General features: G+C 41.2%; 1 protein-coding gene across 1 annotated transcript in view; it reads left to right on the forward strand.

Annotated features, from left to right (window-relative positions):
- LOC117559148 (ankyrin repeat and sterile alpha motif domain-containing protein 1B-like) overlaps positions 1-14,771 on the forward strand; it is a 150,599-nt gene that overhangs the window by 107,300 nt on the left and 28,528 nt on the right. Inside the window, exon 11 of the mRNA XM_034235823.1 lies at positions 10,866-11,022. Within this exon, the coding sequence (XP_034091714.1) occupies positions 10,866-11,022 (157 nt within the window). The remainder of the gene's footprint in view (positions 1-10,865; positions 11,023-14,771) is intronic.

Genomic DNA, 14,771 nt, shown 5'->3' on the forward strand with positions numbered 1-14,771 from the left:
GCAAATCTTAAGTCCCAGGCTCCTCTAAAAATGCAACATAAATATATATGAAATAAACAATAAAACAGATACAAAAACAATCAAATTAGTGCTAAACAGAACAGAATAGAAATTAAAAAGTGCAAGAGAATGTTGCAAGACCAAGTAATGCAGGTAAATGAAATATATGAACCACCTCATCCGATTATTTGCATTAATGTTGCATATATTTTGTGGATTTCCTCAAATTCTAGTAACCCCTGTAAAATACAAAGACATGCTTAGGGAGACTTGACACACTCAGAAAGCGGGACATCTGTCCTGCTGTGCTGCTGGCACTGAAGCAAGGCTTTATTTTCTCAAGGATGCTGAGAATCTGAGGGGAGCAGTGAGCATCCTCTAAACCAATTGCCTGTGTCATGATTGGCATATAAAAAGCATAATACCCATAAAAGTAAAAAATAGGGATTCATTGTAAGCACTCTGAGCCGCCACTAAATATACTTCCTGGTACACAAAGAACAAGGAAAACCTATTCAGAGATTGCCCCTTTATTGCAGAACTTTTATTTAGTTTTATGGAAATAAATAAAACACATAAATCAAATCTGTGTTGTAAACATCCTGTAGTTTCAGTGTTTTTAATCACTTTGGGTATTCTGGGTGATTTTCAGCGTACACAAAGGAACAGATTACATTACATGTTAGACACTTTTATCCAAAGCGACTTACATACTCAATACTGTGGACAATCACAGGAGCAATTTGGGGTGAAGTGTCTCAGGGATACAACAACATGCTGACTGCAGTGGGGTTTGAACCTGTGCCCCCCCTGATCCGAACACCAACGCTCTATCCACTACACCACACGCCTCCACAGATGAGTGCATGAAATGAATCCAAGGGACAGTCATGCAAACCATTTGGTCTTTTTAGTTGACTTCATAAAGTATATTGATGGAAAGATATGAAAATAATCCCTAAAATGTGCTCAAAAATCACTATCCAGAGATGACTGATGAATGCATTTTGACATTGGTCTCATACTGTTGACGGCTTAGCCACAGTGTGAGCTTCACATGGTTTTGTGATTCCTACACCTTTTGCAAAAGAGTCACTTTGTCAGGTTCGAACTGCAATCTTCCGGACGAGGAGAAACGCACTGCAGCTTCAGAAACCGTGCAAATATAAAAAAACACAAATGTGCCTGAAAAACCTTCAAATGAAGAAACATGCGCACCAGCTTCACGAAACATGCATTTACAAAAAGCGCTGTATAAACTAAATGCTGCAAATAAGAACAATGCTGCAAGGAGCTCAAAACACAATGGTAAGCGGGACACTACAAAGTCATGTTATTTGCAACATTCTTTGTGAATACTTCATCGAGGTGGTGAAGATGTGATTTGCTACATGTATATTAGCATCGGTTCTGATGCTGCAGCACATTTCTGCTAATGGAAGTGTTTTGGGCCGTTGTAGCGCATTAGCAACTCTCAGCGACTGTTCTATTGGTCTCTATTTATTCATAAGGCCTTTTTTATGTACAATATCAAACTGTTCACGCACCTGAAAGTTCCTCCAGAGTTGTCAGGCTTGCAGTCACACTCAGTGAAAGCAGGTTCACCCAGCGGTGGCTCTGTCAGCGGCCTGTAGGATTGGCTGGCAGCCGTGTCTGTGGGATTGAGCGTGGAGCCAGGGGAAGCCACAGTTTGAGCCTACCTCAGTGCGGCTGCCATCCGGGGGAATGTGAGGGCTGTTATTTTCTGAGGAGACTGTCGGCGTCCCGTGGGTGGCTCAGTTTGCTGATTTCTCTGGGGTTAGTCAGCCATGGAGGGAAATCCAATTCTGGGAGGCAATCCCTGCTCACTGCTGTGACCAACCTGCACCTCGCTCTGTGCCTCCACCCCCCCCCCCCCCCTTCTCAAGAAGATCAACAACTGCTCTCTATATTTCTCTCCCATCTCATCCTTTTCAACACTGTATTCCTCCTCCTTTCTATAGCGCTTTAAACTCCATTTCTGAATTGTGCTCAACATCACATACATGTTATGGTAGAGGTCTGTTTCTTTGGTTATTGTCTTAAATACTTGTCATTGCTGATGGACAATTTATTTGCATTGAAGAATTATAAAGAATTACTGTATTATTATATCATATTTATAGAAATTAAAAATCTCAAAAATTACCAAGGGATGTGTACTACCAACCAATCTCTTTCAAACAGAATATTATTTTTTTTAAAAAAGCTAAGGAGGAGTTCAATCTTAATTCTTCATTGTCAAGACAATGCTGCAAAACTAACGATATTTCCTTTAGACTTGACTTTTTGTTTAGCATGCTAATGTGCTAAACTTAGATATTAGCATGGTAGACATGATACCTGTGTCAGCATTTAGCTCAGAGCAATGCTGCTGCTAGTTTTCACGCTAAGGTAGGCTGCTCTTCTCGTCAGAAAGTAAGCCTGTGTATCAGAGTCCTGCATCGGGTCGGGTACCCAACGGGTGACCCGCAAAAAAAGTGATTCGCGGGTGGTATTTTTTCAAATGTTTTTTTTCCGGGTTCGGTTCTGGGTAAAACAAAGATGATGCGGGTCGGGTCGCGGGTGTTGCATAATACATATATTAAAATAATAATAATTTAGTTTAATGTTTAGATCCTCAGACCTCTCCCCCGCGGGACCGCGCATAATCATAACCTCTGCAGCGCATCAATCTGCTGCTGAGCGCGCCACATTTAAAATGGCTGAGATGCTTCCACTTCCTCAAAAGCGAAATCCAACGTCTGAGAGGCTTTTGGTGTCATCCTAGATGGAGAAAATAATTGCACGTTTTCACTTCTTATGTATATGCGGGTTCGGGTCGGGTTGCGGACCTTGTGCCGACGGGTCGGGTCGGGTTGCGGAACTAATTGGCAATATGTGCGGGTAGCGGGGCGGGTTCGGTATTGCACGTCGCGGGTGCGGGGCGGGAGCGGGTCTTGAAAATCAGACCCGTGCAGGACTCTGCTGTGTATAGGCTTGTGTTAAGTTAAAAAACCTCTTAAGCCCCATGGACCCGGTTCCGGGGCCGAAATCGCGTCATTTGCAGGAAACAACGTCTAAGGAACCTTAATATTTAATAAACTATGAATATTTGATATCCATATAACGGAAAAAAACTAATTTAACTGATCTTTTTCATTTTTTTTTCTCATAAAAAACACACAATGCTAACAGTGAGCCTCTGAATTAGCCCCGAGCGAAAAATGCTAACCTATTACTCCACCGAAAATCACTCCTAGCTCCCTTATTACTTATCTGCACATCCAACACATCGTTTATGATCGTAAAGACACAGAATCTAACGGTGCCCACCTCAACACTGAAAGATACAAACTCTCGACGTTATCAACAAAAACGTACATCAAACATGGCTTACCTTCATCTTTGTCTGGTCTTCAATGGCATTACAACGATAACGATGATGTAGTTAATCCATAGGTTAATATCCAATGTGGCTGTGTCCCCTTTGAAATGTTGTGATAATCTAGCCTATAAGCAATAAAACTGCAATTCCGTTTTAAAATAGTAGAGCAGGCCATTCCTAGCTTCATTGAATGCGCGAAGACGTCACCTTTTTTTTTTATTAACATGAGTGTGTGCGGGACGATTTCCCTTGGATTCTATTGGCTCTAACGGTCAGAAAGAGATGTCACATGTCAAAATCGAAGAAGGGGGGCCATAGATATGGATAATCCACCCAAATGGCCCCAGAAGAGGGTTTTTTTGCTAAATCTGTCTAAAAAGGTCAAATATCACTTGTTTTGCATCAATCTTGATACAGGGTACTTATTATATGTTGTACTTTGGATTCCTAAACCCTTTAGTCTACTAACCCATCATCCAAGGTTAGTTTTCACCAGTGGTGTAGTGGGGATTTTTTTACTGGGGGGAAGCTATTTTAATTAGGTCCAAACAATGCCACACAAGTGCGCACACGCGCAGTGCACTCACAAAACGGGCAGACAGGTCCACAGAAACCAGTATGTATGCTTAATCCTACTGTAGTTACTGTACTGCAAAAAGCAGACGGCGCTGCGCTCAACACACACACAGACTTAAAACCATGGACACACAGGCACATAAATTACATAAACAATTTATAGGCCTAAATTGCATAAACTACAGTATTGCAACTAAGCAGACAGCGCTGCTTCTCTCTCTCTCTCTATCACCACTTTCAAAATCTATTTAAAACTCATAACAAACAAACAAAATTCCCAAAGTTGTCCTGAAATTAACTTATTAAATAAACGAAACGAAAAATATAGCCTACTTATGCAAAGAACATTGAATCTGGATTTGAAATTATTCTGATTAAGCCTACATTGCAAATAAGCAGACAGCGCTGCTTCACACACACACACACACACACACACACACACACACACACACACACACACACACACACACACACACACACACACACACACACACACACACACACACACACATCACGAAGCATAATTCTTTAAGGAAATCATTTTTATTTTGTATTATAATAAATGTGAAATGTATTATGTTTTTGTCATTATTACAACAAATACACACTTGCAACTAATAACACTGGCAATGATTTGATATGTATTAGACTATTGAAAAAAAGATCATGCTCCAAATAAGTGGGGGTACGGCGTACCCCCGCGTCCAACGCCCACTACACCACTGGTTTTCACTATAGGCTAAGTACAAAATGTTTTTTGGACGGACACTATAATTTACAGTTTTTTACTATGTTCAATCTGAATTTTCTTTAAAATAAAAACATCTATATTGATTCTGACTTTTCTACATCCAACTCACAGGTTTATCATTACTTTGAGAAAAAAGATTATTAATTTAACCCTTTTAGAAGGGAAGATATGGTCATTTGTTCTGGGAATGTCATTTTCGAGCCTGAGACCTGAAAAACAGGCTCGGGGCTTAAGAGGCTAAGTCAAGAAATGAGCTATCGTTTGCCTCCCTTCATTTTCTCAGATGCTGCAATATTTCTTCACGTTCGGTCTCTGTGTTCTGGTCAGTGTCTCCGGTCAGAGCTGTCCTCTCATGACTCACCTCTCTCTCCCCTCACTCAGGGCCTCAGAGGCTCCATTGTCCTCTCTGGCGCCCACCCCTCCCTTTCTCTCTCTCTAATCAAATAGCCTCCATGAGGAAATGCCAGCCAATTATAGCCTCTATTCATATCTGATGCCCTATGACCCTAGTACAGTGTAAAGTGTGAGGCTGTGGCTGGTGGTTGCAGCAGTAAGGGTTAAAGAGACGGACACTGAAAGATAGAAGCAAACACACATTTACTATTCACTTATCAAACCTGTTCACTGTATATAATAAAAGAAAACGCAATTATGCACAGAGAGACACACACACAAACTATCACATGATCACACACGGTGTCTGCTGCAGGCACACCACACTGCCTTATCACACAGATACACACACACACACACACACACACACACACACACACACACACACACACACACACACACACCTGCTAATTAGTGGCCGGAGGAGGCCTCTGTTTGTGTGCTCTCTTCCTGTTCGGCTCACACACAAGTTGCTCTGTGTCCTATCTCTGCCCTGAAAGATAGAGAGGGAGGGTGGAGGGAGGGAAATGAACGAGGACCGAGTGTTTGTTTGTTGGAGGGACTGCTCGAAATCGGACCGCGTGAATCCTTTTTTCTCCAACTTTATAAATCCGTCTGACCCCCGCCAGGGCTGAGAGGGAAGCAGAGGTGAGAACACATCCAGATATCAGGTGGCTTAAGCTGTTGTCACACTGAAGGATTCGTTTCAAATCCAGATTTTCACTTGCCCCAGGCTTCACTTTGGACTTTCCTTTCCTTTCAGTGAGCGTCCTCTTCAGGATCGAGTGCAAAGTAGTTTTCAGCCGGCGAGAAAGGTTCACATTTGACCCTTGTTGCTTTTTGTTTGGCTAAATGTCCTGTTCTTGACTTGCATTTCTGTTTCTTTTCTATGCTTGTGAGGATATCCCTGCTCCAAACTCACTGCACTCCCACTTCCTCTGCTTCCCTTCCCCTCATGTCCTTCTTCCCGCTCTGTCTCTCGTACTCCTCTCCTTGGGATTCACTGACAACAACTCCAAAGTAAGGTTTGAGATGGATCTTGGCGTCTTTTGATCCACCTGTGTTTGCCTCTCGCTCTGCCTCTTCCCTGGCTGATGGGTTTTGTTACGCCTGTCAGCTTTATCCTCACTCTTTCACTCTCTGTTTGAGATTTAGGGAATAATGAGAGGTGATGTGAAGAAAAAAGAGCGAGGGGGGAAAAATAGACTGGTGGGAGAAAAGCAAATTAATTAACAGCACGTTATGGATGATTCCTCATTTCATTGTCCTCTCAAAGATCATTTCAGGCACATTTCTTAATCAATTCCTGCTTTCTTCTTCCTTCCCCCTCTGTCATTTTCATTTATTTCTCCCTGTAGACACTTCAGAGGAATCTCTTTCTTCAGCTCTATCTGTCTTGGAGCTTGTCTCATGTGCTTTCTCTTCTGCGTCTCCACCTGTGGCATTTTAAAGCGTCCGTATATCATTGTTAATTCACGGTGACATCTTGGTGATTACTGTAAACAAATGAGACCACGGTTGAGATGTTTTATAGCCTCAATCTCTCCGCTCTCTTTCATCCTAAATAATAGAGCTGGTGTTATGTTTTCATATCAGGGCTGCTCATTTCCCATGAATCCCGTCACTTCCTGTCTCTTCTAGTATCACCCTCTCCCAGCTTGGTTCCATAGAGCAATATGTTGCATTTCCTAGTTGTCACACACACACTGTGGTTTGTTTAATCGCTGCATGGAACAAGGTTACTCAGGAAATTAGGTTATGTAGGAAATCAAATTGACTGAGGATCTGTGTTCACATGCAGCAGTCTGTAATCAGAGTTTTGAATAACTGACCTCTGATTTTGGAGGATTTGCTCTCTTTCTTTAACTGTCAGTGATGCAGAGTGTGTGTGTTAAAGAGCTGATTGTTCAGTGAGAAGATTGGTTAGAAATTAGAACTGACATCTATTTCCAGAGCCAACTATGTGATGCTTTCAGTCTCAGTCAGACTTTAGGACTCTGTGTGTGCGTGCTGCTGTCATAGCAATCCTGTCTCGTAGAAATGATGATAACAAACAAATGATTTGCGAAGATGAATGTTTTGTATTAGTCTTAATGCCGCCGGGATCACAGTTGTTTGCCATTATTGTCTCAAAACTATGATTGTATCTGCCAAGTTAAAGCATGATGGTTATTAATGCTTACTTCTACTGTTATTTCTACAATATCTGCTCACAACCTCGAGAGAGATTTATTTCATATGGTTGCATTTAAACCCTTTTTTATTGTTAGTGAAAGTTAGCGGTCTCGTCCTAATATTTCAAAAAAGTAAACGTAAGGAGACACAACAATTTTCATTTATCAGCATTCAAAACAAATATGCATTTCATTAAATGTATGCTTGAAGTTGAGGCCTAAAAACAGACAGAAGTAGAGAAGATGTTATTTGCTGGCAAACAGTGATCAAAGTGATGCTTCCATCTTGCATCATGCTCAAGTGGGTAAAGCTGATTATAAATGCAGTCACGTGTACAGTATAAATGGCTTTATCCAGGATAAATCTAACTGGGGAAGTCAGGTTTCTCTAATCAATTACACAAACCCAATTTCTGGTTTAAATGAACAAATTAGGATACTGCCGAAAGCCACGTGTACATAGACTTCCTGAGTGCATGTGAACACAGTCAGAAGCAGTTTACATGTTAGTGTTGAGGCTGCCTCCTGCTTTTTAAATCAACATGTGGCTAGAATGAATTTGAATACGATGAATCGCACCTTTAATCTGAGCTTCATAATGAATCCAGAGTTTGTATTTAGCAGCAGCTCCATCGGAAGTCTGCAGCTAATCATCGTGTCACATCCAATCAGCCGAGACAGGACCCCCTGCTGAGTGGAGGCATAAAGACAGACCAGGTCTCCATTAGCTGGTAATGGCAGTCTAATTGAGTGCTGATGGAGAAAGGGGGGGGGGGGGGGGAAGGGGGGTCGTAGTTTGTAGGCTTTTTACTAAAGTGCGGTGTGAAAGAAGTCTCAGACTGAGTGCAGAGAGCGCGATGGAGAGAAATCATCAAGGGACTGATTGCTCTGTCAGCGGGAATGATGAATCCACTTTGAGGTTGCCCAGTATGTGATTGATGACCTGTTGCAGTCTGGGTAATGTAGTAGCTCACAGACCATGAAAGGAGGAATAATGGCCGTTAAATAAGGAAAGCAGAGGGTAGAAGCAACAAAAGTCAGAGGGGAGAGAGTGTGCAGTTGTAGCCACAAATTACAGCTTATCGCCATGGTGACAAGTTTACCACTGATCCCATTAGGAAGGGTATAACCGGGGGCAGGGGGCCACAGACAGAAATGATGATGGAGTGTTGATTTATGGGGAAGAGGCAGACATCGCTGGAACCAAATGTTTTGTCTCTGTGGCTGAAATGACGCTCGCCCTGTAACCTTTTCCCTGCTTCACATCGCTCACTCTTGTTTTTCATTCTTTCTGGGAACACATCTGCCTCACAGATAAGGGACCTTTTGCTCCTCATTTCTCTCTCTGAGCCCTTTGGGGCCTAACCTTTTCAGCAATGCTGCAACAAAATATGGTCTGAAGCTCTCCTTGAATACCCAAAGAGGACACTGTTATATAAAGGTGACAAAACACATTTCCTAACATGTTACTCTGAGTTAATCACCTCTAAAATATGAGCTGCTCTCAAAATGCTGCGAGTTGCTTTAGGCTAAAATCTTTGATGCTATCATTTTGTATGCAAATGGTAGTATACAGGAGGAGCTTGGACCTGCAGTTAGACCTCTTAGGAGATTTTAAGACACATAAATACTCACAGAACTACCAGTGTTTCTTTTAGACATTGTTTCAAAACAGCAGGATAGATACACTTCTCTGCTGAACTAATGAGGATGTTTTCATTTCAGCTGAGATCATATTTAACATGACGTTTACATGTTGCTATTGAACTCAGAATATGTAATTGCCATATAGATCATATTCCTTTATTCTTACAAACAAGTAGAATGCGTTGCAATTTAGGTCAAAATTGATTCAAGGCCTTGTAGCTTTGTTGTTATTGTGTTTGTAAGAATGTCGCGTACTGTTATCAGTTGTTTTGATGGTTTTTTCAATGTATTAATACCACCATGTGATGAGACCCTGAAGGCACACAAGGATATATTTAACAACAGCTACCTCATGAGTTAGGGAGTTAATAATTGAAACCTAACAATCTAATAATAGTCTTATATTTTATTTTACATTTCAAATTCAAGATTTTAAAGGTCCCATGTCATGGCCATTTCCACTGATCATAATTCCATTGTTGAGGTCTGCTAGAATAGATTTATATTGTGCAATTTTCCAAACTCACATTGGTTTCTCAAACAGCATCTCTGTAAACTACGTGTATTCACTGAATTTCACTCTCTACCTTTAACGGCTAGTTGTAGCTCCAATAGCTCCAGCCCCCACCCTCCCTGTGAGCACAGTGTGCTCTGATTGGTCGGGACGTTGTGAATCGCGCTAAGCTCCGTGGAGGTGTTGTTTCCTTGTTTAGCGATACACAGCGAAACTCATCCTGAGCACACAAAGTCACAGCCGAAGTAAAAACAATAAGTGTGGCTTGATATTGAGTAAGAAAAAGGTTGATAAACGCTGTGAGAATGGGTCTGCAGAGAGAATTTCGCCGCGATCCCAACTGTCTGTTATCAGCCAGGGAGGAGAGATCAGCAGAGCTGCTTGCACTGAGTGTGTGTGTGAGGAAGTCCGTGTGTTGGTCAATTTGGACCAATCAGCGGGGGCTTAACGTAACGGCTACGGTTGACATCATGCGTACCCGGAAGAATCAAATGGACAATGACGTATCTCCAACGAGGCGTTTTGGGGAGGTATTTTCTGTGTTAGAGTTGTACTCGCTACAGGGTGTACTTTGAGGGTTTTGACTCTGCACACCGTTTACATGCATAAAAACCTTCATAACACACAAGGGGACGGGTACTAACCGGAAAAGCATGACATGGGACCTTTAAGACATATTTGCAGTGTGTAGACAATTTCTAATTAAGTTGTCACATAAAAAAAACATTTGCTGTTTTACCCCTAACAGAAAACTAATTAACAAACGTCCTGACTTTGACTTTTATAAAAGGTCCAGCAAAGCATCATTGATCAGAGTGACGGAGACAAACATCCTGAAGGGATCATAAACTCTCCAGGACTGAAAAGAAGAATTATTCAAACTTTGTAAACCTTTTCTCTCAGTGTTTGCTTTGAACGGTGGCCTGAATCTTTCATGATAATCCAGCAGTGTGAACGTGGTTGAACTTGAATGATAGCCTCGAGCTGACCTGAGAGATTACTGCGCTGATGTGTTTGGTTTGTTTCTAATGATGCACTTCAGGCCAACATGAACAACAAAATGGACACTGTTCACCACACATTTTAAAATCCACTTTGAACATCTTTCTTTTTCTTTTGATAACAGATCATAAAATCAAAATGACTTTCTCATGACTCATCTGCACTCAGTGAGAGGGCCCTTTAGTGTGCTTTCCAAACACTATTTATCAACATTATTCATCATGTATGGCTTTGTTTGACAGGATAATAGGCCAGTACATAGTTAATAAGTGTTATTAGTGTTTTGTTAGCTTAATAAATGTTGGAGTCGTGGTTGGAATCCCCTTTTCCCATCACATTATGCACACTCTGTAACTGGATAATGTGGTATGTATAACAAATTGCCCTCATATCTCTCTGTTGTTCTCTCTGCCCTTCTCCCAGGATTCGAAGCGTTCAGCGGAGCTTGTCGCCTCTCCATCTCTGGACGTTTTCCTACCAGAGGACGAGGACAACCCGTACGAGTCTGTGACCACAGCCGTCACACGCAAACCCTGCTCCCTCGATATCAGCCCCCGGCTCAACGCCTGTCCACGCGATGGTAAGTGAACTTAGGAAACTTCACTTTCTTACAGGAAAATGTGCATTGTATGCTGTATGCAAATGATAAAGGGAGGTTCAAGTTGTATTACCTTTTTAAAATGTTTGTTCAAAAGGCTAAACCATAATGTTTTACCCGGTCACTCTGTAATGTTTTATTTTAAAGAACATGAAAGGAAAGATATGTTCTTAATCTTTCAAACTGCTCTTGTACTTTTTTCTTGACATATACTGTATACACAACCTTGACTTGACACTGCGTTTTATCATAGTGGAAATATACTGAATCAGGCCCGACACACCAAAGTATCGCTTTTTAATTTTTTTAAACGGATTCACATCTTAAGATGTTGTGAGGACATATCCTGACTTGTTATCTCCCCTCTGCTCCCCCACCCCTCCATGTTTTCTCTAAACTGGTAAATGTTTCCCATGGTAGTGATTTTACTGCATAGGGGGGTTTCCTTCCTTTCAGAATCTTGTGATTAATTACAACATTTATTTATTTATGTAATTTCTCATTCTTTTGTTTGTCAAAGGAGCCTGAATGCATGAAATACTATTAATTGAAAATACATTAATACAAATAATACATTTATTCCTCACAAAATCTGTATTAGATTTTCCGTTTCATAATAAGGATCTGGAGTAAAAAATGTAATACATTCTCTATTACTCCTCCCAAATGTCCCTCAGGCTCTCGATAATTGCTCCCTTCTTTCCTTTACAGTATTTACATGTTGTGAATCTTTGTACACACTTTGTTCCTGGTCCTTAATTAGCTTAAAATCTGACAGTGGAGCATATGGTGGCTCCCATATTGGATCATCTTTACTTTGTTCACAAGAAGGAATCCATATGAACATCCCGCTGTTGTGATGATCACAACTTGAGTGGAAGACGTGAACCACCTAAATGCCAAGTATTGTTTATTCAACATTAACACACGTTTCTTAGAAATAAACAGGTGTGGGAAATGTGGGTGAGTGTCAGAGCGACGCTGTGTGGGATACATTGTTGAATCTATGCCTATAGCAGAGAGTGTGATTTAAAAAGAATGCATGCACAGATCCAATGTTAATCCTGCTCCAGCTGCATGAAGACTGAGAAATCACCTCGAATAACATCACTTGAGTCAGCAACTTAATCCTAAGCACGTTGCATTCAGGGAAATGTAGGATCCAGGTTCTGACCATGAGAGAGAATGCATGGAGTGAAAAAGACGATATCTTTGGTTCTGCCGCATCGATTTTATCCCTTTTTTTAATTGTCCACTGTTAGCCTAACACTTTTTTTTTACAAATGCAGAACTAAATCAGTTGTGTTCTCCGGTTAGACAGACAAATGAATCGACTTCCCCCTTTTTTAAATCAGCACAACAAGCTATAATCATAACATTGACGCATTATCAACGACCTCCTGAGGACACTTATGAAAACCAACGTGTCTGTGAAGCTGCTGCTGCCCTTATACCTCTGATCTACAGTTTAATGACACACTGTATTACAGTATGGTAACCAACTGTACAGCAGAAGAGCTCTCAAGAGGATTATAAACATAGCACATAAAATAATTGGACCTCCCCTGCCCTCATCTTCAGATCACGCTGCCTCAGCAGAGCAGCGTCTGAAGGATACAGCTAACCGTTTCTTTAAGACCCGCACTGCCTGGTTTGAAAACAGATTCTACCCAGGGGGCATTGTTGAACTGAACTCCACAAAAAAAGTGCAATAGCATTTGACAGAAACATTTGTTTGATTTAATAAAACTTCTCGTATTATTTATTTATATGGCAAGTTTGTGTTTTGTTATGCAATGCATTCTGGTCTCAATGCTCCATCATCTTCAATAGCCAATCATGGAACACTGTAGCTTGTCAAACAGTCTTTAGTGTGGTGCAGAGCAGGAAGCATACTGCATGTTCATCAGTATTTGTGTGTGCGCTCAAAATAGCTGCCTGACAATAATTGTTCAAATGAAGCACTGAGCTGAAAGACACTTAAACACTGTGTAAAGCTGAGGGGAGGCTAATTTGAGCTCATCCCCACGAGGAACACCTCATATTTCACGTAAACATTTCATCCACAAAAATATGTAATCATGATGCTTTCATTATTTTCTACTTTAACACAAAGCACTCCTTAGTTTGCAGTGGTGTACATTTGAGATACTTGTACTTTACTTACTTTTATTTTTGCTACTTCATTCTTCTACTCCACTACAATTCAGAGCTAAATGGTGTACTTTTACTCCACTACATTTATTTAATACCTTTAGTTACTTTACAGATTTGAATTAATGATGTGAAATATAATCAACCCTTAAATCAGACTTTAGTTCCACCTGGAGTAAATTCACAAGCTACCCTGCAGTATACAGAGTCATTCAAACTAGCTGCACCTTTACCAGCTTTGAGAACACTTTCATGATCAATAACATAATCATAACATATATTATATATAATGCCGAAATGGGCGAATCTGCATTATTTAACTTTTTGTACTTTAAGTATATTTTGATGCTTTTTTAAAATTACTTTTACTTGAGTAACATTTTGATTGCAGGACTTTTCATTCGAACAAAGTATTTCTACACTCCGGTACTTCTACTTGTACTCAAGTAAAATATCTGAGTATACTTCTCCCACCTCTGGTATTTTGTAAATTCATTCACAAAGATGATTTTAGCTGCAAAGAACAAGATGAAATGTTTTATTACCCAGAATTCTGGACTTTAAATCCAGTCCAAATAAGAGTTTGCAGCAGAGTAAATATCAAGCCCTCCATTTTCATTCAGTTCTCTCCCTCTGGAGTCCACTCGGACCAAAGGCTCGGACCTTTGGATCGATTCTGTTTCTGCGTCCTGAAAGCGCTTCGGTCTGCTTCCACTCCCACGACAACAAACACCCACAATGCACTCTTCCCTCTCACAGCGATGCTACACACTGCAGGTTGTCACGGCAACTGCATCACCGGCTGGTGAGTCACCTGTATGTTGCCATGGGAACTGCCTTGCTAGTGACACCCCACTCCTTCCCCATAAACCCCCCTTTTCGACAGCAGTACAGGGAGGCTTATACAGTGTGGAGTTTGTGTGGAAGGTTAGCTGGTTTATTGCAAAGTGTCTTTTGGTAGAAAATTGCTCCACTGACGTAATTGAGCAGTGTGGGTGTTGTGTTTGTTCGCAGCTCTCTGAGCGCTGTTACCTGGCCAAATGAGAAAAAAACACATTAAATGCTGGAGAGCCAAAGAGACTCAAATCAAAAAGTCAGAGATTACATTAAGGGTGAAAGAGAACTCAAAACATTTCTATATCATTGCTGAAAATGACAGAAATGCAGAATGTCTGACAGGCTGCAGCACTGTGGTGTTGCAGAGAGACAGACCAGAAGGAAAGGTGAGAAAGAGCCTGAGAGGGGGGGAGGCAGAGTCTTCATCCTATAGAAAGTTTGAGGGGTCGACTCAGGCTAAGTCAGCTACATGAGAGCAGATCTGTGACGCAGCAGGGGCCAACAATCCTGGATTTGTGCTTTGTGTCCAGATACATGTCGGGCTAATTGGACATGGCTGTGAGTCAGTCTGTCTCTGCCTCACTGAGGAGCATTTGATGATGAACGAACACGGGGAAGAGGGATGAGAGGGAAAGGAAGAGTTGGTGCATTACACTGCAAAAAATCTCAACAAGTCGACTGATCCGTGATTTAGTCTTTAAATAACCCTCATGGCCGAGGTTTCATTGTGTAAGAAAAAT

The sequence above is a fragment of the Gymnodraco acuticeps genome, unplaced genomic scaffold, assembly GCF_902827175.1.
Source record: "Gymnodraco acuticeps unplaced genomic scaffold, fGymAcu1.1, whole genome shotgun sequence".
NCBI classification, from domain to species: domain Eukaryota; kingdom Metazoa; phylum Chordata; class Actinopteri; order Perciformes; family Bathydraconidae; genus Gymnodraco; species Gymnodraco acuticeps.